This window comes from Puma concolor, chromosome D3 (assembly GCF_028749965.1).
Source record: "Puma concolor isolate L17-30 chromosome D3, mPumCon1.1.hap2, whole genome shotgun sequence".
NCBI lineage: Eukaryota > Metazoa > Chordata > Mammalia > Carnivora > Felidae > Puma > Puma concolor.
The window spans coordinates 21,804,701-21,829,377 of record NC_141678.1 but is presented as its reverse complement, the minus strand read 5'-3'; the positions used below and the strand labels follow the sequence as shown (position 1 = coordinate 21,829,377).

Sequence of the window (24,677 nt, the reverse complement as noted above, 5' to 3'; positions counted from 1 at the left end):
AGTACCGCGCTTGCGCGCTGCAGTAACGCCTGGTGGCCTTAGCAGGTCCGCAGGCGGCTGTGTGAGGGGAGGTAGGCTGTGTGCAGGCCACTACGCCCCCCGGTGACTCGCCGCCATGAGCAGCACCTTAGCCAAGATCGCGGAGATCGAAGCCGAGGTAATGGGCACAGCTGCCGCTTCACTCTCCCTCGGAGCGTTCCTTTTTCGGCAGTGTTGCCCTTGCCTGTACTCCCTTCAGCCGCGTCAGGACCGGGCCTGCGTTCTCCGACTCCTCTCAGCCCGGCCCCGTGTCCCCCCACTCCCCTCAGCCTCCGCCGGAGCCCCCCGACTCCCCTTAGCTCGGACCTTGCACCTTGGTCGGTACCCCGTTCCAGTGTTCGGCTCCTGTCCGAACATCGTTCCTCTCAGTCTTCCTTTTCTGTGGTCAACACCGAATCCTCTTCCTCTCTGTGGTCCAGCCCTGACCAGCTCACGTACTTCGTTCAGTATCTTTCTTCAGCGTTCAAAACCCTTCTCCCTTTCCCCCAATCTCTACTTGATGGCTGAATTTCCCAGAGTATTGCTCCCGGGAATGGATCTGGGATAACATCTGTGGTAGCTGTTGATTCCACACGAATTACTATGTGATTGTATTGTCTGAAGTGCTCAGAGCTCTTTAAAATCGGGAAAGTGGTGACCCTGTATCAGACGGTGCATATCAGGTACAAGCATTGGAAAAGGAATCCACAGCTCAGTTTTAGTCTGATCTGTGAATGCTAATTGTAATGACCTTGGTCATGTCTTCTTTTTGGGCCTCAGTTGTTTGCTCTGTAGTGAGAATGGGCTGGGTGATGAAGAGAATGGATTTTTACACAGACCCCCCCCCCCCCCCTTTTTTTAAGTCTGACTAAAATGGGTATACTGACAGTAGGATCTGGAAAAAAATCATTCAGATTTGAGGGAGCATTCATTCTGGATATTTTAACCTGTGGGAACTGCTTCTGATTTATGACTGTGATTCCTCCCTTACAGATGGCTCGGACTCAAAAGAACAAGGCCACAGCACACCACCTAGGGCTGCTTAAGGCTCGCCTTGCTAAGCTTCGTAGAGAACTCATTACCCCCAAAGGTGGTGGTGGTGGTGGGCCAGGAGAAGGTTTGTGTTTTTCTTCAGCATTGGTTTGTTTTGTTTTGTTTTGTTTTGGTGTATTTTCTATCAAAATAATATAGCTGTATGGTTTAAAAATAATTAAAAAATTTCTATCAAAGTCGGTGCTCCTGGTTGGCTCAGTTAGTAGAGAATGTGACTCTTGATCTTGGGGTTGTGACTTTGAGCCCCACATTGGGTGTAGAGATTACTTAAAAATAAAACCTTAGGGGTGCCTGGGTGGCTCAGTCAGTTGAACATCCGACTCTTGATTTCAGCTCAGGTCATGATCTCACGGTTTGTGGGTTCAAGCCCCACATCGGGCTCTGCGCCAACACTGCGGAGTCTGCTTGGGATTCTTTCTCTCCTCTCTTTCTGCCCCTCCCCTGCTTGCTCACTCTCCCTCTCAGAACAAGCAAACAAATAAGTAATTAATTAAAACAAAAATCTTTAAAAAAGTCTATCAAGGTAGATTTGTATTTTCTAATTCTAAATTCTTGAGCTGTGCTTATTTCAGTCTGCTGATTTCAAAGGCAAATGAGTATTTTCTAGGTAATGAACTAGGGTCCTATATATATCTTTTTTTTATTAAAAAAAATTTTGGGGGCGCCTGGGTGGCGCAGTCGGTTAAGCATCCGACTTCAGCCAGGTCACGATCTCGCCGTCTGTGAGTTCGAGCCCTGCATCAGGCTCTGGGCTGATGGCTCAGAGCCTGGAGCCTGTTTCCGATTCTGTGTCTCCCTCTCTCTCTGCCCCTCCCCCGTTCATGCTCTGTCTCTCTCTGTCCCAAAAATAAATAAACGTTGAAAAAAAAAATTTTTTTATGTTTATTTCTGAGACAGAGACAGAGCATGAGTGGGGGAGGGGCAGAGAAAGAGGGAGACACAGAATCAGAAGCAGGCTCTGAGTTGTCAGCACAGAGCCCGACACGAGGCTTGAACTCACAAACCATGAGATCATGACCTGACCTGAAGTCGATTGCTCAACCGACTGAGCTACCCAGGCACCCCTATGTATCTTTTTTTTAAGTTTATTTATTTATGTTTGTAATCTCTACACCCAATGGGGCCCGAACTCACGACCCCAACATCAAGAATTGTATGCTTTTCTCAGAATGTAGGCATAACCTATGTCCCAGGAGTTCTACTTCTGGGGGCAAGCCTATCAAAAATGCATACATATAGTCATCAAAAGAAATGTACAGACTTGTTCTTAATCCCAAGCAGAAAACTCCCAGATGACCATCAACAGCAGAATAGTTAAGTACATTGTGATATATTGTATTTATAAAATGGAATGCTGCACCAAAATGAGAAATCAAATGGGACTGATCTGTTGTCGTAGAAGTCAGAATGGCAGTTATTCTTTTGTCAGTAATAGCAGGATTGGGGGATGAGGGGGCTTCTGAAGATGGTGGATATGATTTCTTGTGGTGGATGCTGATTACTTAGCTGGTTTGCCTTGTGATAATCAGACACTTTTCTATGTGTATCTTTATGCTTCAATAAAAGGTTTAAAAAAAAAAAAAAGACAGCCAGACAGGAGCCCTTATGTATATCTTGTATTGATCCCAAAGAGGTTTTCGTTGGCTTACAGGAATATGTACATACATACATCAACAAAATAAAAAATAAGGATATTGGTGCAAAGGGAAATGTAAGTAGGAATAATAAGTTGAAGCCAAGAGAGATAAGGTTGGGACCAAAAATAATGTCATAAAGTCTGTACACTTCCTAGAGGAGGGCGATAAATTTGCCTTTGAACTTGTTTGCAGCCATTACCAAAAAAAAAAAAAAAAAGAAAAGCAAACCTAGTTAATCATACAGTTCTTAGAGTTTGTAAGACAAAAAAGAAACCCATTTTTTAGATCAATTATTATATAACCTTCAAGCCTAAAATACTATGGGTGCTAGAAATGTATATAACAGTGAAGAATAACGTTTCTAAGTAAATATTCCATGTTAATTGCTCTAGGGAAAATTTTGTGTGCTTAAGTTCTGGAAAGGTAAACTGTAGAAAGCTGGAGAAATATGTCCTAGATGGATAGACTACTAGAATGTGAAAGGAATTACCTGAATCTCAACATTTTAAGAGATAACTTTCCTCTTCTTTTTGGTATTTATTGATGTTTTAGGTTTTGATGTGGCCAAGACAGGTGATGCTCGAATTGGTTTTGTGGGTTTTCCATCAGTGGGGAAGTCAACACTACTTAGCAACCTGGCGGGAGTATATTCTGAGGTGGCAGCTTATGAGTTCACTACTCTGACCACTGTGCCTGGTGTCATCAGATACAAAGGTGCCAAGATCCAGGTGAGTCAGGCCTGCAGGCCACAGAAGGGAAGAAATCCAGTCTTTCGTTAATTTAAAAAGCACTTACGGGAAGCTGTGCGTATGCCAGGCCTAACCTTTGAACTACTAGGCCCTTTCTGTCTAGCAAGCATGATAGAGTAGTACATACAGACAGTAATACAGTGGGATAGTACCTGTCAAAACACATAGAAAGAAGGGACTGCTTTTTCACCTGAGTATATTGGGGGAATGTCTGGTAGAACTAAAAAAGCTTCGTGTAGAAAATGACAATGGAGGAGTGTCTGGGTGGCTCAGTCGGTTGAGCGTCTGACTCTTGATTTTGGCTTAGGTCATGGTCTCATGGTTCGTAGGATTGAACCCCATGTTGGGCTCTGTGCCTTGGACTGACTGTCTCTCTCTCTCACAAAATAAATAAACGTTAAAAAAAAAAAAGAAAATGACAGTGGAGGTGGGTCTTGAAGTTCAAGTAGAATTTTATCAGCCAGAGAAGGTGAAGGGCAATTTCAGGCAGCCATAATGGTAAATAGCTTGCTGTGGTGCAAGCTTAGGTGTGGACAGGAGTGGTAGAAACTGAATCTGGAAAAGTAGGTTGGAGCTTAATTATGAAGGCCTTTGTGTGCCCACTAAGGAAGTTGAATTTTATCTTCTATGTAGCTAGGAACCATCAGAAACTTTAAAAAAAAAGAAATAACGTGATAAAATCCTTTTTGGAAGATAATTCTTATCCGTGAGGCCTGATGAAGTTAGTGTCCTGAGTTTTTCTTAGATAGATGATAGATTTAGGGCTCCCAAATGAAGAGTTCCTTTGGGTATGAAAGAAGGTGTACGTAAATGTAAGATATAATGGAACATATTCTTGTTGGCTGCACAGCTAAGAAAGCAAGATTCTGATTTTTTTTTTTTTTAAGATTCTGAATTCTATGACATTTGAATCTAGGCTGGAGGTTCCCAGACTTGCTTGATTCACAGTACCCTTAGTGTCTTAGTAATTATTTCCTGACAACTTTTGTTCTCCCAGTAATTTTTCATGGCACTCCAGGCCAAAATAAATACCTAATGGTTTAGTTTGTTAGGTCCAAGCAACAACCTAAGTATTTATGTCCTTACAGCTACAGTTATTTATTAATGGGATGTGTGCACTGTTGGGTACCACATAACTTCTCAAACCGTGGAATCAGATTGGATACCACCACATTTGTTTCCTTTTCCACATTGATTTTTGTGTGGTGCTTTTTATTATAGCCACTGATGAAAAATCTAACTTCCCAAAATTTTGATCTGACATAATTGAAAGCAGTGTAGTAGGCTGTAGTGTTGAAATTGTGAAGTATGTGGAGCTAGTAGTTTCCTCATTGTCTGACATATATCAAGAATTGCTGTTTCTCTTGAAAATTTAGAATATCCCATGGGACTCTGAGTTCTCTGTGGTGCCACAGAGTACCGTGGCTCATTGTTAGGGAACTCTTGGTATAAGCATTTGTTTTCCCTCTTGCTGAGCTATGCAGAGAGTTGTAAAGTGTATTCATACTTCTTTATTATAGAATCTGAAGTAGGAAGGGACCAGTATCTTGGTAATATCTTCTTTCCTTTTTTTTAATGTTTATTTATTTAAAAAAATTTTTTTTTAACATTTATTTATTTTTTGAGAGACAGAGAGAGACAGAGTATGAGCAGGGGAGGGGCAGAGAGAGAGGGGGAGTCACAGAATCTGAAGCAGGCTCCAAGCTCTGAGCTGTCAGCACAGAGCCCGACGCAGGGCTTGAACTCACAAGCAGTGAGATCATGACCTGAGAGGAAGTTGGACGCTTAACCGACCGAGCCACCCAGGTGCCCCATAATGTTTATTTATTTTTGAGAGAGAGAGAGTGTGTGCATGCTAGCACTAGCTGGTGGGCGGGGAGGCGGGGTGGGGAGGCGGGTGCAGATCCAGAGGGAGACAGAAGATCCGAAGTAGGCTCTGACAGCTGACAGCAGAGAGCCCAATGCAGGGCATGAACTCATGAACCTTGAGATCATGACATGAACCTAAATTGACACTTAACTGAGCCACCCAGGAGTTCCACCTGGTAGTATTTTCAATGGCTTTTTTTTTTCCTGCTGGTTAGGTGCCCATGCAGATCTTTCTGGTACTCCATGTTCAAATGTATATAATAAGAGTGAGGATGCTTGGGCATATCTGGACCACTGCTTGATTGCATCTTGTTTCAGAGTCTTACCAATAATCACAGTTTTGGCAGCTCCTAGAATAACCTCTTCCCTGATGAGATGCCATTGACATCTCTTTTAGGGCTTCTGAGTGTATCAGAATAAAGTTACTTAGCCCCTTTCTTTACTTGTGTTTCCCACAAAGCATTCATTTCAGTGTCTCCTGACCTTTTAGGTGTTTTCCCCCTTTTTTGCATGGTGCTTTCTTTTCTGCCTGTGTACTCTCCTCTCTTTTTCCTTCCCTTCTGACTTTCTCCAGAAACCAAGTTAAGGAGTACACAACAGGATTAAGATGACTGCCCTCGAATGTTTTTTAAATGGTTGTTTTGTGGCAGAGCACTCATTATCTGTGACTTGGAAGGGAGAGGTGTACAAAATTAGAACCATTTACTACTAAGAATTATAAGGAGGGAGATTTCTGGGTTTTTTGTTAGGAAGGATGATGTTTTTTAATAGTAAAGGTGTCTAAAAATGGAATGGTATCTCCTGAGACAAAGAATTACTACGTCTGGAGGTGACTGAACCACCACTTACCAGGGATGTTATAAAGAAAATTGATGTAGGGGCGCCTGGGTGGCGCAGTCGGTTAAGCGTCCGACTTCAGCCAGGTCACGATCTCACGGTCCGTGAGTTCGAGCCCCGCGTCAGGCTCTGGGCTGATGGCTGGGAGCCTGGAGCCTGTTTCCGATTCTGTGTCTCCCTCTCTCTCTGCCCCTCCCCCGTTCATGCTCTGTCTCTCTCTGTCCCAAAAATAAATAAACGTTGAAAAAAAAAATTAAAAAAAAAAAAAAAAAAAAAAAAGAAAATTGATGTATCACATAGGCGGAGATTAGCCTGCAGAGAGGATGTTTAGTTTTTAAAATTATGGGGCTTGTTTTCACCTTGCTAGTGTCCCTAGCACTCCTGTTGTTCTATGTATATAATTGATTTGCATATTTAAGTTAGTTGCTTTAACCTCTAAAGGCATTTGAGTTTGAATTAGTTTAACATTGAATTCTTAAAATCCTACAGTTTCATGATTTAAACAAATATTTATTCTTATCTCTTGGTTGTAATATGAAATTCAGATATGTTAAGCATGCGTTATTTTATTGAATGAAATTTGATTGCCACGTCTATAGCCATATCACCCTGAATGTGCCTTGATATTGTCTGAAATTTAGTTGCCACATTTAAATGGTTCATTCTAACCTTAAAGATATTTCCCTCTCAAGACAAGCTAAAATTAAGTTGTTTTTACTTTTCTAGGGCCTCAATAAATTTTCCCCTGCGTTTTAGCTGCCATAGGTAGAAAACTTGTGTTCTTTTCTCTCAGTGTAATATTCTCTTTCAGATGCTGTTTTATATGATATTATAGTCATATTCTATGTTTAAGAGTTTTAGATTATCCAGATGGATTTTCCTTTTGAGTTTTTGATAGCATCAGCGAGGTTCAGTGTATATAGTAAAGCCTTTTGCTTATGTGTATATATATAACACATATTATATTATACTTATATAATTATTATATAGAATATATATTGTGTGAAATATATAATTAGGTTATAATTATATAATTAAATATAATATATAATTATATATATTATATATATCATATATAATATATATAGCAGAAAGAGATTTACTAAGTGTTAGATTATAGACTCTTTGGGAGAGTTGAAGTAGACTCTAGACTTAATTTCTAGGAACAACTGATGATGAACTTTTTTTTTCAAACCTCTTTATTGAGGTGTAATTTACATACAATAGACTAGATAAAGTATAAAATTTAGTTAGTTTTGACATAGCTATATACTGGTGTAAACATCACCACAATCAAGATCATGAACATACCAACCCCAGAAATTTCCAAATGCCCCCTCCCTCATGGTCCCCTTCATCTCCAAGCAATTACTTATTTATATTTTGTCATTGCAGATTAGTTTACAGGTTGAGTTGTGTATAAATAAGACCATGTGTAAATATAAACGTACTCTCTTTTGGTTAGCTTCTTTCATTCAGCGTAATTATTTTGAGGTTCTCTTGTATCACTCATCTTGATGCCCCTGATGTTAATATTCTACATAATCACAGAAGAATTACTAGAGATAGATTAATATAGATGCAGTGATCACTAAACTACAGACTGCAGATTTTTACCAATTTTCCCACCAAATGCCTTCTCATTCCATGGTGCATTTAGTTCTTTTTTTTCATTCTCCTGCTGTCTGTAATAATTACTCTGTCCTGTCCTTTAAGACCTTTACACTTAAAGAGTACTGAGTAATTGTTCTGTAGAATGTCCCTCAGTTTGGGTTTGTCTGATATTTTCTCATAATTAGACTGAGGTTTTAATATATTTTTGGCAAGAATGCCCTGAAGTGATGGTGTGTCCTTCTCAGTGCATCTTATCATGGGATTCATGATGTTACATGTTTTAAATGCTGTTGCTGACCTGCATTGGTTGGTTAAATACATTAGTATCTATAGGATTTCTCTACTGTAAAGCTATTATCTTTCTTTTTTAAAAAGTTACTACCTTTCTTTTTGTAGTTAATAAGTATCTTGGGGGAGGTACTTTGAGAAGATGCAAATCCTGTTTCTCAAACTTGCCCACTCATTTTAGTGTTCATCTGTGGATCCTGTCTGCAGTAGTTATTACTCTGCTTCTGGCCTAATAGTGATTCTTTTTTTTTCTCTTTCCTACTACATGTTTTTAATTGGAATTCTGTTTGGAAGAATTTTTCTGTCGTATTTATTCAATAGTATATATCCATGTAGGCTCATGGATATTTATTTTATGGGTTATAGTCCAGTACTGCCATTATTTTACTACTCGTATTGTTCCAGTTTTGACAATTAGGATCTCCTTCATGTTGGCTCTTGTGTTCTTTTCCATAAGCCCCCATCTTTTTGAGAGTACTTATTTTTTGGCAAGACAATGCTAATCTTAGATTTTTTTCTCTGCTCTAGCCCTGAAGTCAACCACTTCTGAAGGAACTCTAGTTTCTTTTATTGGAGAATGATGTTTAGAAATCAAGATCTGGTGTGCTTATTACTTCCCATGTAGCCTTGTAAATCAGAGTAACTAAAGTTTCCAAGACAAGGTTGATGTATTCAACATGCATTATCTTTTGTGAAGAGAGAGGATTTTGTTGTGTTATATTAGTCTTAGAGAAGGTAACATTATTATGTAGTGAAGAATAGGGAGGAGATTTGAGTAGGTTCTTGAAAGGAAAAGTTGAACTGTTTAAACACCTTCTGAATTCTTTTTCATTGTGGTTTATTTAATGTGAAGTATGTTTTTATAAGGTCAGATGGGCTTATAGCAAAAGCTAGTTTTAAATGATGTTTTGATGAGCTGCAACTCTGTTCCTTGTCCATTTATGTGGATAATTCAGTATTGGCCATGCAGTGGACCCTTGGTATTTTCAGATTTTGTATATGCTCTTAACTGTTTTCAGTGGACTCTTAAGGGCTTATGACTAATAGTTTGCAATTTTGCTGAGATGTGCATTTGATTTGTGTGCTATGAAGTTGGTTTTTATGTTCTTACTATTAGGTATACACAGTAGGACTTCTCTGAAGTTTTACTTTACTGCATTTTCTGGGCATTTGAGCGGTCATTTTCAATTGGGAACACACATCAGAGTCACCCATGGAGCCTTTTGAAGTACATATCAATATGTGAACTTTGCTCTTCTAAATTAGAATTTGCAGGATGGGGCTCAGATATCTGCATTTAAAAAGGTTTTGCAGGTGACTATTCTGTGCTCACCAGCTTAAGAATGACTGCAGAAATTTTTGTGAATTGGGCAATTTGGAAGATTGGCAAAGCTCTGAGTGTATCATGTGAATATCAAGATCCGGCTATTGTCTACAGTAAGGAATTGGTGTGGGGGGCTCAACCTTCTGAAAAGAAGGGGAATATTAGGGGAATACTAATGCAGAATAATGAGTTTGGCCCTCAAAATGTGAGGGTTTTTTTTTTGTTTTTGTTTTTGATTTAAATTTTAGTTAGCCAACATACAGTGCAATATTGGTTTCAGAAAATTAAGATCTTACTTGATTTGGACTGTGATTTTGGGCAAATCACTTAACCTGTATGAACCTCAGCCAATATCCTGGTCTCAGGGTTGTTAGACATTTTAAACTAGATGTAAAGTATATAAAAAACTTGTAGCTGACATTTGGATGCATAGTAAAGTAATACACAGCTTATAAGGAATATCAGATTTGAATCCTTTATATTTTGGATACTTGAAAAATAAATTATTCTATTTGATCTGTTTAGATTTATGACTGTTTTTTGTGTGTGTTTTTTTTTTTTTTTTTCCTTCTCTCCTTTCCCCATCCTTAATCTTGCAGCTCCTGGATCTTCCAGGTATCATTGAGGGTGCCAAGGATGGGAAAGGCAGAGGCCGTCAAGTCATTGCAGGTGAGTGGTTCAGGGCTGCCATCATTCTGGGATATCATCCCTTTATCAGGTACTGTTGCTTTAGATGGGGACTGTTGGACTTAGAGATTTTACTACAATGAAGGGCATAGTTTTACTTCTTACTGGAATAGAATGTCAGAACCTGAAGGGACCTCAGAGAGTAACAATCCAGATCTCCATTTGAGGAGAAACATTAAGGACAGGAAAAGTGAAGTGCTTCAGTCCAGTGTAGCACTGTTTGTGGCAGATTCAGAAGGATTCAGAACTAGAACTCGGGTTTCCTGACTTCCACCCATGTCTTTCCTTCTTCTTTTATGTAGGGTAAAATGTTACAGGGGTGCCTGGGTGGCTCAGTTGGTTAAGTGTCAACTTCTGCTCAGGTCATGATCTCGTGGTTTGTGAGTTCAAGCCCTGCTTCGGGCTCTATGCTGACAGCTTGGAGCCTGGAGCCTGCTTTGGATTCTGTGTCTCCCTTTGTCTTTGCCCCTCCCCTGCTTGTTTTCTCTCTCTCTCTCTCAAAAATAAATAAACATTTTAAAAAAAAAGTAAAAATGGGGGCGCCTGGGTGGCGCAGTCGGTTAAGCGTCCGACTTCAGCTCAGGTCACGATCTTGCGGTCCGTGAGTTCGAGCCCCGCGTCAGGCTCTGGGCTGATGGCTCAGAGCCTGGAGCCTGTTTCCGATTCTGTGTCTCCTTCTCTCTCTGCTCCTCCCCCCTTCATGCTCTGTCTCTCTCTGTCTCAAAAATAAATAAACGTTAAAAAAAAAAAGTAAAAAAAAAAAAGTAAAAATGTTATAAAAGGCCAGTCATAAATTGCAACAATCTGCTACTCCACCTCTCCTCACCTCCACCGTCATTCCCCATTGGCAAATATTGTCAACTCTTCAACGGTTCTTTCTGTTTTTTACCTTCATTTTTTTTTTTTTTTAAGTTCATTTATTTTGAGAGAGAGAGAGAGAGAGAGAGAGAGAGATAACACACGTGTGAACTAGGGAGGGGCAGAGAGGGAATCCCTAGCAGACTCTGCACCAGTAGCACAGAGCCTAATGTGGGGCTTGAACTCAAGAACTGCGAGATCATGACCTGAGCTGAAATCAAGAGTTGGTTGACTGACTGAGCCACCCAGGCGCCTTTGCCTTCATATTTTTAAATATTATGCTTATATTGCCATTTCATGATTAATTAATTAATTTAGGTATCATCTGTTGGTTTCATGTCATGATTGAGAATTAGCTCTCTTATACTCCATACGACTTTTCCTATTTTTTTTTTTTTAAGATTTTATTAAAAAATTTTTTTGTGTTTAATCTTTATTTGAGAGAGAGGTGCGCGTGTGAGCGGGAGAGCAGAGAGAGAGGGGAACAGAGTTTTCCGAGGCCAGTACTGCACTGACAGCAGAGAGCCTGATATGGGGCCCTAACTCACGAACTGTGAGATCATGACCTGAGCTGAAGTTGGATGCTCAACTGGCTGAGCCACCCAAGGGCCCCAAGATTTTATTTTTAAGTAATCTCTACACCTAATACGGGGCTTGAATTTATAACCCCAAGGTTAAGAGTCGCTTGCTTCACTGACTGAGCCAGCCAGGTCCCCACCTACCCCTTGTCTTTCAAAGAAATTATATCACAGTTTGTAGTTAACTTATCAATTGTAATTTATATTATTATGTAATGAATATATAACTTTTGTTCAATGCTAAGATAAGTAGTGTGTTGTGACTTCGCTTCTTTTCTCTTGAATCTGTTTTTGAAATTTGTTTTTCATGGAGTTAGTAATTGTTTTGTTTTATTTACATTTCTGTGTTTGCTACTATTTTTCAAATATTCTAACAGATCAAATGTTTATCCATCAGTATTTTTCTAGATACTTAAATATAGCTCAAGAGTTACTGATTTCATTCTTTCCCCACAACCCTGACACTACTGTCCTGTACCCTGTCTTCTTTCTTTTTAATTTTATTGTCTTTTTTAAGTAGGCTCCACATGCAGGGTGGGGGTTGAACTCACAACCCGGAGATCAAGAGTCACATGCTCTACTGACTGAGCCAGCCAGGCACCCTGTCTTCTTGCTTTAATCTGGATTGGTTGCTTTCTAGATTAGCACTGTCCAGGAGTGCAATGTTCTGAATCTATGCTCTCCAGTATGGTAGCCCCTAAGCATGTGTGGTTGATGAGTGCTTTAAATGTGCCTCATGTGACTAAGGAACTGAATTTCAATTTTTTTTCACTTTAATTAGTTTAAATTTAAATAGCCCAGGTGGCTAGTGGAGTCTATATTGGATTAGTGCAGTGCTAAACTCTTTTGCATGGCTGTCATCCTGAGACTTACTTCTGTGTTCTTGTGTGGAATCCTCTGTTTCCTAGAGTCGGTGTTCTTTTTGGGGGTCATTTTTGTTTTGCTGAAGCACATTCTTTAGTAAACTACCAGAAAAAAGATAAATTGATAGGTAAATTTTTCTGTTTTTTTCATGTTTGAAAGTGTTTTTATTCTGCCTTTATATTGAATTACTAATTTTAACTATTTATAGAATCATATGTTAAGTTATTCGTGGATGAATATCAGAAACATTATGCTAAATTAAAACGGTCAGGAACAAAAGACTGTATTTTGTATTATTCCATGTATATGAAACTTTAAAAATTGCCAAACTAACCTATGTGACAGAAAGCAGATGAGTAGTTGAATGGGAATCAAGAGGAAGATTGATTTCAGAGGTGATGGAAATGTTCTGTATCCTGCTTGCTTATGGTGGCCATACAGATATATATATTTGTCATTAAACTGTATGACATGGACACAGTTTATTTTTTATAAATTACACTGATAATATATAATATATGTAATATATGTGTATATAATTATGCTGGTAATAAAGTTGACTAAAAATATGCTAAGCAGATGATCTTTTTTAGAATTCTTACTGTTTTAAATCTTTCTAAACTTTTTCAGGGATTTAGGTTATTGCCTGGTTCTTATCTTCATTCTGACTTGTTTTTCTGCTAGTGTGTATCTAGAAGTTAACACATCTTTTAGAGATACCAGGAGAAAACAAGGCATACATTGCAAATTGACTTCTGGGATAGAATTTGGTAACCTTAAGAACTTCATGTGTGTCTTTATATTAATAGGAAAAAAAAGTCCTTTGTTTCTAAATGGAATTCTACCCCTCTCAATACTCCAGCTTTTGAGTATCTGGCTTAGTTAAGTCTTTAGTGACCTTTGCTTACATATAAATTATTTTTTCCATTCTTCAGTGGCCCGAACATGTAACTTGATCCTGATTGTTCTGGATGTCCTGAAACCTTTGGGGCATAAAAAGATAATTGAAAATGAGCTGGAAGGCTTTGGCATTCGTTTGAACAGCAAACCCCCTAACATTGGCTTTAAGAAGAAGGATAAAGGAGGCATTAATCTCACAGCCACCGTAAGTGGAGGTGACATGGGTGGGACAGGCTGCTAAAGGAACTAGGGTGGAAGGATGTTGACATTTGGAAATTACCTGGCTTCTAGCACTAACTGAGGTAACACAACAACCTTGTAATGACTGACAGAGTAGGACAAGAATCAATCTCAGACTTACCTTTGCAACTTCATTTCTTCTTTTAGGTTATTTTTTGGTATGGTATGGGAGTATAGACCAGTCTTAATGCTTGCATAAAGTAGATGGCTACTAATATCAAGTGTTTTCATTCATTCAACACAGATTTATAGAGCGCCTACCATGGGCAAAATGTTGTTTTAGGCCCTTGTTGGGAAAGGAGGGAGGTTGGAAGAGGGAGCAAAATAGACAGAAATCTCTGTCCTTACATTCTGTGTGGAAAAGTAACGAACAAAATTAATGAGTCCATACAGTATATTAGATGATGATAAATCTAAAAATTAAACTAGGGAAAAGGGATGGAGAGTGTTGGTGGGGTTGTAACAGTGGGGGAGATAGAAGTGCTTGATTGTCAAAAGATTTTGGAAGTAGCTGGTAGGAATTACACCTGATTTGGATGTGGGTTGTGAGAGAGAGGACTATAAGATTTTTTCCTCAGCTGGAAAAATAGACTCTTATTATTAAAATGGTAGCACTTTGGGTAGGATAGGATTGGAGGGGAGGGGAAGATCAGGACATTCGGTTTGAGATGCTAGTGAGACATCCAAGTATTACCATCAAATAGGCATATGAGGAATAATCAAGGCTGGAGGTACAAATTTGCTGGTTAGCAACTGTAGAGCCATGGGCTTAGCTGAGATCACTAGGAAGTAAGTATAAATAGAAAAGAGGTTCAGGGATGGAGCTTCCTCCCCAACTCCCACCCCATGATTATAGATTGGGGAGATAGGAAGAACCAGCAAATAAGACTTCTTAGAGAAAGAAGGAGGAGAACCAGAAGAGTTTGAAATCTTGGAAGCCAAGTAAAGAAAATGTTTCATATTGGAGGAGTAATCAGTTTGCTCCATGCTGCTTGCTTCTAAGTCATATAATTGAGGTCTGAGAATTTCCTACAACATTTAACATTCTAGAGGTCCAGATAATATGACTAGCATAAAGTTAAGCTGTCCTGCCCAAAAGATCTTTCCCGTTATCCTGTCATAATTGAATTTGAACATTTCATATTATTTCTGAATTTTGCTAAGGCTGCCATAATAAACTGCTATATAGATTGGGTGGCTTAAACAACAGAAGTTTATTTTCTCTTAATTCTAGAGGTGCTGGGTATCTGAGATCAAGGTACGAGTAGGGTTGGTTTCTTCTGAGGCCCCTCCTTGGTTTGTAGATGGCTGTCTTCCCTTTTTGTCTTCAGATGGTCTTCCTTCTGTGTGTCTGTATCCTAATCTCCCTCTCTTGTAAGGATATCAGTCACATTGAATTAGGGCTCATTCTTATGACCTCATTTTAACTTAGTTAACTCTTTCAAGACCCTGTCTTTAACCCTAAAGGTCACATTCTGAGATACTGCGGTTGGGACTTCAACATATGAATTTGGGTGGGAGTGATTCAGTCTATAGCACCTTCGTTTGAGTTTAGAAAGATTATTAGTTTTCAAGTATTTGCTAATAAAAGTCATTTACTCTTATCCAGGATAACAGACTTCAGAAATGAACTTGCTCCTTAGCTAGAATTATTCGGGTACAATGATGGATACTCTTGGGAGATTTTTTTGCTCTGTGACCAGTTACTGTCTTCTGTGCTCATTTAGTGCCCTCAGAGTGAGCTGGATGCTGAAACTGTGAAAAGCATTTTGGCTGAATACAAAATTCACAATGCTGATGTGACTCTGCGTAGTGATGCCACAGCAGATGACCTTATTGATGTGGTGGAAGGAAACAGGTACTGACTACATGTACAGTCTGGTGCTTGAGTTTCAATTTAAGCCTTGTAGTGGAAACATTGGATTATGAATCTGGATATTCTAATTCTGGATATCTTGATTCTAACTCTAGCTGTGCTAGTATCTCAGATAAATAGTGGGCCTTGGTTTTGTTAGCTGTAAATTGATTTTGGTTTTTGTAAATTGAAATTGGTTTTGATTTCTAACATCCTTCTTTGCTCTTAAATTTGGTTATGATGGTTAAATTCCCCATTTCAGTTACTTGCTGTGAACTAGGTTGTCCCCTAAGCTGTGTCATACAATGGTGGAAGGGAGTAGTTCACAATCTGCTGTCCCAGAATTAATCCATCTGAGAAAGCCTGTAGGCTATCCTATAGAACTCAACAGGCTGGGCTGTATCTGTTCTCTCTAAGGGTAACCTAAGGGTATGTAGCTAAAGCCCTATTTCATGAAAAAGTACTATTACTAGTATTTTAAATTAATAATTTAAGCTACTGTAAAAATTTTTCCTGGCATTTGAGCATAATATTTTTTATTTTTTATTATTTTTTATTTTATTATTATTTTTAAATTTTTATTTTTATTTTTATTTTTTCCTTTTATTTATTTTTTAAATATATGAAATTTATTGTCAAATTGGTTTCCATACAACACCCAGTGCTTATCCCAAAAGATGCCCTCTTCAATACCCATCACCCACTCTCCCCTCCCTCCCACCCCCCCATCAGCCCTCAGTTTATTCTGTTTTTTTTTTTTTTTATTATTTAAAAAAAAAAAATTTTTTTTTTTTAACGTTTATTTATTTTTGAGACAGAGAGAGACAGAGCATGAATGGGGGAGGGGCAGAGAGAGAGGAAGACACAGAATCTGAAGCAGGCTCCAGGCTCTGAGCTGTCAGCACAGAGCCCGACGCGGGGCTCGAACTCACGGACCGTGAGATCATGACCTGAGCCAAAGTCGGACGCTTAACCGACTGAGCCACCCAGGCGCCCCTATTCTCAGTTTTTAAGAGTTTCTTATTGAGCATAATATTTTTTAGTTGCTTTCCTGTTCATTTGTTTCTATTTGTTGGATGGATTTATTTGATTTTCATTTGAAAACAAGCAAAGGCTAATTCTTTGAGTTAGGCCATTGTATAAGTGAGGCATTTGAAGCATGAGAAGTTGTGGCTTGCTATCAATAATTAGTAGCCTTGGCTGCCCTATTGATTGGACATTAGGATTGTGACTTTGCCAGATGTTATGTTTTTTATTTAAAAAATTATCATGAAACATGTTATTAAAAGTTTATTTACATTTATAATTCATAAAACAACTTTGTAGGAAATTGACTCTGAGACTTTCCCAGGGACTTACATCTAGGAAGTGACAAAGGTGGGAGTAGATTTAGTCTGTGTGACTCCAAAGCTTGTGTTTCTTCTATTGCAGTATGATCTCTCAGTAATTAGCTGCATGGCTCAGACTAGGGCCTGAGTTTTGTTACTTCTCAACCCATAGTTTACTTTTTCAGACATTTGACCTTATTTTGGTAGGAAGCCTTTCGTGGGGAGGGATTGAGGGGTTGATCTGCCTCTTGTGCCTCTTGAGAATCTCTGATTTGGGGTCCTGAGCAAGGAGATGCTAATAATCACACTGAGAGTTTTGTCAAAGGCTCCAGACTAATGTCTTATTTTATTCTATTTCTGTAGAGTTTATATCCCTTGTATTTATGTATTGAATAAGATTGATCAGATCTCCATTGAGGAATTGGATATCATCTATAAGGTGCCTCACTGTGTCCCCATTTCTGCCCATCACCGCTGGAATTTTGACGACCTATTGGAAAAGATCTGGGACTATCTGAAGCTAGTGAGGATGTAAGTCTTAGTGGAAAGGGTCATATTGCTGTAGGAATTAAACCAGACTGTCCTAAAATGATACTTCCTGGAACTCATTAACATAATTTGTCTCTTTTTGGAGATACAAGTATATTAATTTCTATCATGTGCCAGGCCATATTGTGGGCACTTTCTTCCTCAAGTTGAAAGTTATCTGTGTCTGATCTTCTCAGGGGTGATGGAGGGTTGATTTGCATTTAACACATGAAACGTTCCAAGAAGTAAGCAACCTCTGCTCCCTCTCTGTCCTAGTTACACCAAACCCAAAGGCCAGTTGCCAGATTATACATCCCCAGTGGTACTGCCTTACTCTAGGACCACGGTGGAGGATTTCTGCATGAAGATTCACAAAAATCTTATCAAAGAATTTAAATAGTAAGTATCATGGGCATGTAGTGCCTTCTTTTCCATGGGAGCTACTGATTCCACTAACTACCAATTCTTAGGGTAGCATTAAAGAAAACGGGCATCAGGGAGACTGCTGAAATGCTTGCTTGGTTAGAACTCTGCAATGTCTTCCTAAAACCATGCTAAGTTGGAGCAGGAAGAGCTCTAGAAGCCTCATCGGGTCAGGAGAGCTGACAGTACAAAGGGCTCTGACTTTATTCTGTTAATTCATATTCCTCTTGGCAAACACAAATGTGAATTCTTCTTGCCAGCATCATATTGGCCTCCAGTGGTTACTGAAACCCACTCTAAACCTTAAGCATGGGTAAATTTCCCTAAATCTCTTTCATATACTTTTCATTGCTGATACAGGCTGAAAAAAAAATTCTAACAGGCTGAAAAAAAAAAAAAATTCTAACAATATATTTTGAGCTAAGTGAGCTAATTTTAGACTTACAGAAAAGTTGAAAAATTAGGTAAAGAATTTCCTTATATCCCTCACCACATTTCTGATGTTACCAGCTCACATAACCATAGTACAGTTATCAGGAATAGAAATTAGCATTGGTATAGTATTAACTAATTTTTAGGCCTTATTTGAGATTTATTTATTTATTTATTTATTTTTCTTTCAACGTTTATTTATTTTTGGGACAGAGAGAGACAGAGCATGAACGGGGGAGGGGCAGAGAGAGAGGGAGACACAGAATCGGAAACAGGCTCCAGGCTCTGAGCCATCAGCCCAGAGCCTGACGCGGGGCTCGAACCCACGGACCGCGAGATCGTGACCTGGCTGAAGTCGGACGCTTAACTGACTGCGCCACCCAGGCGCCCCTATTTTTTTTATTTAAGTAATCCTACACCAAACATGGGGCTTGAACTCACAACCCTGAGATCAAGAGTCTCATGCTCTTCTTTTTTTTTTTTAATTTTTTTTTTTTTTAATGTTTATTTTATTTTTGAGAGAGAGAGAAAGAATGCAAGTGGGTTAGGGCAGAGAGAAAGGAGACACAGAAGCAGAAGCAGGCTCCAGGCTCTGAGCTGTCAGCACAGAGCCCAACGCAGGGCTCGAACTCATGAGCCGTGAGATCATGGCCTGAGCCTCAGTTGGACGCTCAACCGACTGAGCCACCCAGGCGCCCCATGAGTCACATGCTCTTCTGACTGAGCCAGCCAGGTGCCCTTTATTTGAGTTTTTGTTTTTTTTTTTTTTTAAATTTTTTTTTTTTTCAACGTTTTTATTTTTATTTTTGGGACAGAGAGAGACAGAGCATGAACGGGGGAGGGGCAGAGAGAGAGGGAGACACAGAATCGGAAACAGGCTCCAGGCTCTGAGCCATCAGCCCAGAGCCGGACGCGGGGCTCGAACTCACGGACCGCGAGATCGTGACCTGGCTGAAGTCGGACGCTTAACCGACTGCGCCACCCAGGCGCCCCTTTATTTGAGTTTTAATACCTTTTCTACCAGTGTCCATTTTGTGTTTCAGGAATCTACGTGGCATATAGTTGTTACTTCTCCTTAGTCTTCCAGTTTTTCAGTCTCCCAGTAATATTTCTTTAGCCTTTCACTGTCTTTGATGACCTTGGCACATTGAAGAGTACTGGTCAGTTATTCTGTAGAATGTCCCTCACTTTGGGTTTGTTCAGTGTTCTCTCACGACTGAAGTGACATGCATTTTTGGTAAGAATATCACAAAAACTATGACATATCCTCAATGCATCCTATCACAAGAATCATGATGTCAGTATATCCTATTGATAGTGATATTTACTTTAATCACTTGGTGAAGTTGGTGTTGGTTCGGATTCTTTACTGTAAACATAGTACTTTTCTTTCTTTGTATTTGATAAATATTTTGGGGGAGTTACTCTGAGACTATGCAAATCATGTTTCTCTTCTTGCTGATTTTAGTACCTATCAGTGGAGCTTGTTGGCAACTTTTATTGCAGTGTTGTTTGTCTAATGGTGATTCTTTATTTCCCTCTTTGATTTTACATTTATTTACTGGAGTTCTGTGAGTTAGAGCTATTGCTTCTCTCCTATTAATTTAATTCATAATTATATTGGTATGAGCTGTTGGGTATTTTTTCCATGGGCCATAATCCAGTACTACCATTATTTTGTTACTCAAAGTGTTCTAGGTTTGGCAGTTAGGAACTCCTTCAGTTGGCTTCTGTGTTCTTTTAGTAAACTGCCTTTTTTTTTTTTTTTTTAAGCATTTCCTTACTTTTTGGCACTACTAGATGTTCCTGATTCATAATGATTTTTCCCTGCACCACCCCTGGAATCAGTCACTTCTCCAAGAAGCCCTGGTATACAAGATGTGTGTGCTAGGTGTGTTCATTGTTAGTGGGCTATCATTGTTTATAGGCCGTTTCAGCAGACAGCTAGGAAGTGTATGTATGGATACTAACCCATGCTTACATCTTTATTTCTGTGTCTCTCTTGTCCTTCCTATTTATCCATCTGTTTACCCACCGTCGCATCCTTATCTTAAAAACCATGAACTTAGGGACGCCTGGGTGGCTCAGTCAGTTAAGCATCCGATTCTCGTTTCGGCTCAGGTCGTGATCTCATGGTCGGAGATCAAGCCCTGCATTGGGCTCTGCATTGATGGTGCTTCTGTCTCCCTCTCTCTGCCCCTCCCCTGCTGATACACACACAAACACACACACACATTTTTTCTTTCTCTTTCATAAATAAATAAATAAATAAATACATGCATACATACATAAACACATAAATAAAAACCAAAAACCTGTGAGCTTATATGGTTACCTCTGATTCCAGTTCGACATCACAGGGTTTGTTTTAAAGCCTTTTCCTTTTTCTTATTTTTAACATCTTTCTTCAACCATGAGAAACCTGGCTATCATTACTTAATCTACTTATTTACTTAATTCTAGTGTGTGTGTGTGTGTGTGTGTGTGTGTGTGTGTGTGTGTGTATGTATATATATATATGTAGTAGTTCAGAATTGCAACCTATAACCCTATGAGAAATATTTTAACTAACTGGATTACAGTATCTATGAATAGTTCTTTTCAACTCTATGGGCTGAAATTTAAAAAAAGTTGTTTTAAAATTGAAGAAAATAGAAAATCATTGTAGAAGATCAGGAAAATATGGAAATAATGACATTTTAAAAATACTTGTTTTTTGTCCATTGATTGATGAATGGATAAAGATGTATACACACACATACATGCACTGGAATATTATTTGGTCATAAAAAGGAATGAAATCTTGCCATTTGCAATGATATGGATGAATCTAGAGAGTATAATGCTAAGTGAAATAAGAGAAAAACATACCATATGATTTCACTCGTGTGGAATTTAAGAAACAAAACCAATGAGAGAAACCAAGAAACAGACTCTTAATTATAAGAAACAAACTGATGGTTACCAAAGGGGAGGTGACTAGGAGGTGGGGGGATGAGTTACATAGGTGATAGGGATTAAGGAGTGCACACTTGTCTTGTTGAGCACTGGGTGATGTATGAATTGTTGAATCACTATATTGTACATCTGAAACTAATATGACACTGTTAACTGACTGAAATTAAAATAAAACTTGGGGTGCCTGGGTGGCTCAGTTAAGCACCTGACTTCAGCTCAGGTCATGATCTCACGTTTCGTGGGTTTGAGCCCCATAGTGGGCTCTGTGCTAACAGCTCAGAGCCTGGAGCTTGCTTCAGATTCTGTGTCTTCCTCTCTCTCTCTCCCCTTCCCCTGCTTGTACTCTGTCTCTCTCTGCCTCTCAAAAATAAATAAATGTAAAAGAATAAAAAAAATAATATACGTAAAAAAATAAAAATACTTGGGGTGCCTGGTGGCTCAGTCAATTAAATGTCTGACTTCAGCTCAGGTCATGATCTCGCAGTTTACGAGTTTAAGCCCCATGTCACCCTCTGTGCTGACAGGTCAGAGGCTGGAGCCTGACTCAGATTCTGTATCTTTCTCTCTCTCCCTCTCTCTTCCTTTCCCTGGCTCATGCTCTGTCTCTCTCTGAAAAATAAACAAAAAAAATAAAAATACTTGTTGCTGATCCTAAGAATATTAGAAGAGTGAAGACCTTTAAGCCTGACATTCCTTTAATCCAAAGTAACTAAATTCCATGTGCAGGTGCTAATTTTCACTATCCTCAAACCATTATATTTTAGCATATATTTCAATTAATGCAGGAGAGTCTTGTGAAGTTAGATATTTTCCATTTTCAAATGTGATAGATTTCTAGATAATTCTTACCTTCCATGGTGGCAGGACGCTGTTCTAAACCTCTAGAGAACTGTAAGTTAGCCAGGGAATTAAATGAGGAGGGAGAAAAATATTTTGGAGAAGAGACCTATCAAAGCAAATAGAGGGGCGCCTGGGTGGCTCAGCTGGTTAAGCATCTGACTTCAGCTCAGGTCATGATCTCACAGTTTGTGAGTTTGAGCCCTGCATCAGGTTCTGTGCTGACAGCCTGGAACCTGCTTCGGATTCTGTATCTCCTTCTCTCTCTGCCCCTCCCCTGCTTGTGCTCTGTCTCTCTCTCCCTCAGAAATAAAATAAACATTTAAAAAATAAAAAAAAATTAAAAAAAACCAAACAGTTTTGTTTGGTTGCTATTTTTCTGTTTTCTTTCTTTTTTTTAATTTTTAAAGTTAAAAAATTTTGTAGCACATGCACTGGGAAGGGGCAGAGAGAGAGGGAAAAAGCATCCCAAGCAGGCTTCAGGCTGTCAGTGCAGAGCCTGATGCGGGGCTCGATCTCACAAACCTTGAGATCATGATTTGAGCCGATATCAAGAGTTGGATGCTTAATAAACTGAGCCACCCAAGGCACCCATCTTTTTTTTTTGATGATGAAACAAAGAGCATTTTAACCATCTTAATAAAAATTCAGCTTTAGGCCTACTAATTATAACATTTGTCCTTGTTGCATTCTTTTTATGTCCTTGACCACATGTACATGTCCTTTGATCATTTACTATGTGTTTTCTGTGTGTTGCAAGATTCACGTCATTTTTATAACCATGTTTTTTGCATTTTTTGCTACTTTACATAGTTTTCTTGTCTTCATCCACAGACCTTTCCCTTTTAATTACTTTAATCTAGGATTAGTAATAATATGGCCTTTGATATGTTTTGGTGCATTGCTCTCCAAAAGGGCTGAACCTGTTTACACTGCCATCAGTAAAATAGGAGGCACTGATATTGCCGCAGGCATTGAATATGATTATTAAAAACTATTTATCTAGTTTAAGATTATAAAATGGTCACCTTGCATTTATCTTGCTTGTTAGTGCATTGAAAAATTTTATGTATATTTGTTTTACTAATGGTGTTGTATCTGTAACTGTCATTTATCTGTTTTCCACAAAGTGAAATCTCGTTCAGTGATTTCTTTTTGGAACATAGGTTTTTAAAGATGTTTTGTTGCAAAGACCATATAATAACAACATGGCCACCTTTTTCTATCGCTTGGTACAAGATTCTTAGCCTCTGTGAGGCAGGTCTTAATGTTTTGTTCAATTTCTGTTACTAGCACAACAAATTTTTAGTATTGGAGGCCTGTAGATAAAAATTATCTTCATAAATTCAAAAAATCAGGAGAACATACTAGTTACGGTGTCTTGGGAGGGAGGAAGAATTTTCGTAGCATGGCTGAGGAGGGAGGTGCTTTATGGTTTTAGTAGACCCAATAAAAACTGGTATTCAGTAACAGTCTGTAACTGACAGTATAAGAATCAGTTTTCAGTCTGAATTATTTCAGTGTATTTTTCTATAACCCTTATTTTTTTTTTTAATTTTAAATTAGTCTTGTAACATTTCTCATTTGTGTTTTTTCTCTTTGACTTTCCTAAATTGGCTCTGGAAGAAGAGGAACCACACAACTTCCAAAATTTTTTGCCACTTTGTATCTGAAGGTGCCATTGTGCTATAATGCCGGGAAAGCTAATACCTCTGGGCTTTGAATTTGGTCCTTGACTCTGGAGAGGGGATTTTGGCTGTTGTAAGCCTATAGTTCTTAAGAGCTAGAATGCTAAATCTGAGCAGAAAGGTGGCATCCAGGTAAATAGGGTAGAAGCTAGGTGATTATTTACACTGACTATTTTTTTTATTTCCCTTCTCTACAGTGCTCTGGTCTGGGGTCTGTCTGTGAAACACAATCCTCAAAAAGTGGGTAAAGACCATACGTTGGAAGATGAGGATGTCATTCAGATTGTGAAGAAGTGAAACCTATCCCTCTGCCGGGCCAACCACAAGAGCTTTCCCCATGACTAAGCACCCTACCCGAGACCCCTTCTGGCTTTGGCAGCCAGTGGATCAGGATTCAGGGGAGGGAAATGGAGGCACCCAAACTGGAACTTTACTTATCTTAACTTGGTGTCACCTTGTAAATTCAACTGCATAAAGGACCTGGTAAGCCAGCCAGCTATATGCAGTTCACGTGTCATTGTCAGAATTTGTTTTGGGATGGACTGAATGAAGATGACTATGTACAGTGAGGCAGCTGCAGAAGGGGTTATTTGGGAGCTTGGTTTTGAGTGTGAAATGGATAAAAATGTGACTGCAACATCTTACTTGATGTTTAGTCATGGGAAACCCTTCCAACTGGATGTGGCCTTCACTCTTCTTAAGTGGCCTTTCGCAGATGATACTGGAAAGAGGAAGGACTTGATGTAAGTTAACTGATTATTCCCTGCAAGGCTAGCCCATGTGGGAGATGGTGTTATGTAGCAGTTGAGTAAAGTACTCTGACCAGACGCAAGATTTCGAATTGCATGGCCACTTCTAATTAGCTTTGAAACCCTGCATAAATTATACAACCTCTATAACCATCAGTTTCTTCATGTAACATGGAGATGGTAATAGCACTTGTGTTCTAGAGTGGAGATTGTTAGTATTAAGGGAGATAGTACTTGTCAAATACTTAGCACGGTATCTGGCATGTAAGTACTTAGTGAATGTTGGCTCTTATTGGTCTCTTTCCTTTACCTGAGCAGAGGTTTGTGTGTCCACATATGTGTATGTATGAAGGTGGGATGTTA

The 24,677-nt window shown here is 39.0% G+C and overlaps 1 protein-coding gene across 1 annotated transcript; it reads left to right on the top strand.

Annotated features, from left to right (window-relative positions):
• Positions 1-24,070, top strand: DRG1 (developmentally regulated GTP binding protein 1). Its single transcript, XM_025933235.2, has 9 exons — positions 1-157; positions 1,012-1,135; positions 3,261-3,436; positions 9,989-10,058; positions 13,312-13,481; positions 15,244-15,374; positions 17,063-17,230; positions 17,504-17,626; positions 23,763-24,070. Exons 1-9 carry the CDS (start codon positions 116-118, stop codon positions 23,860-23,862), a joined length of 1,104 nt encoding a protein of 367 aa, XP_025789020.1. The 5' UTR covers positions 1-115; the 3' UTR covers positions 23,863-24,070.
• The last annotated feature ends 607 nt before the right edge of the window (positions 24,071-24,677 follow it).

Excerpts from the sequence above, each read along its gene's own strand:
- DRG1 (XM_025933235.2), top strand. The coding sequence starts at position 116 with ATGAGCAGCACCTTAGCCAAGATCGCGGAGATCGAAGCCGAG. Across the intron at positions 17,231-17,503 it reads TATCTGAAGCTAGTGAGGAT|TTACACCAAACCCAAAGGCC; the intron begins GTAAGTCTTAGT and ends TCTCTGTCCTAG. Across the intron at positions 17,627-23,762 it reads CTTATCAAAGAATTTAAATA|TGCTCTGGTCTGGGGTCTGT; the intron begins GTAAGTATCATG and ends CCTTCTCTACAG.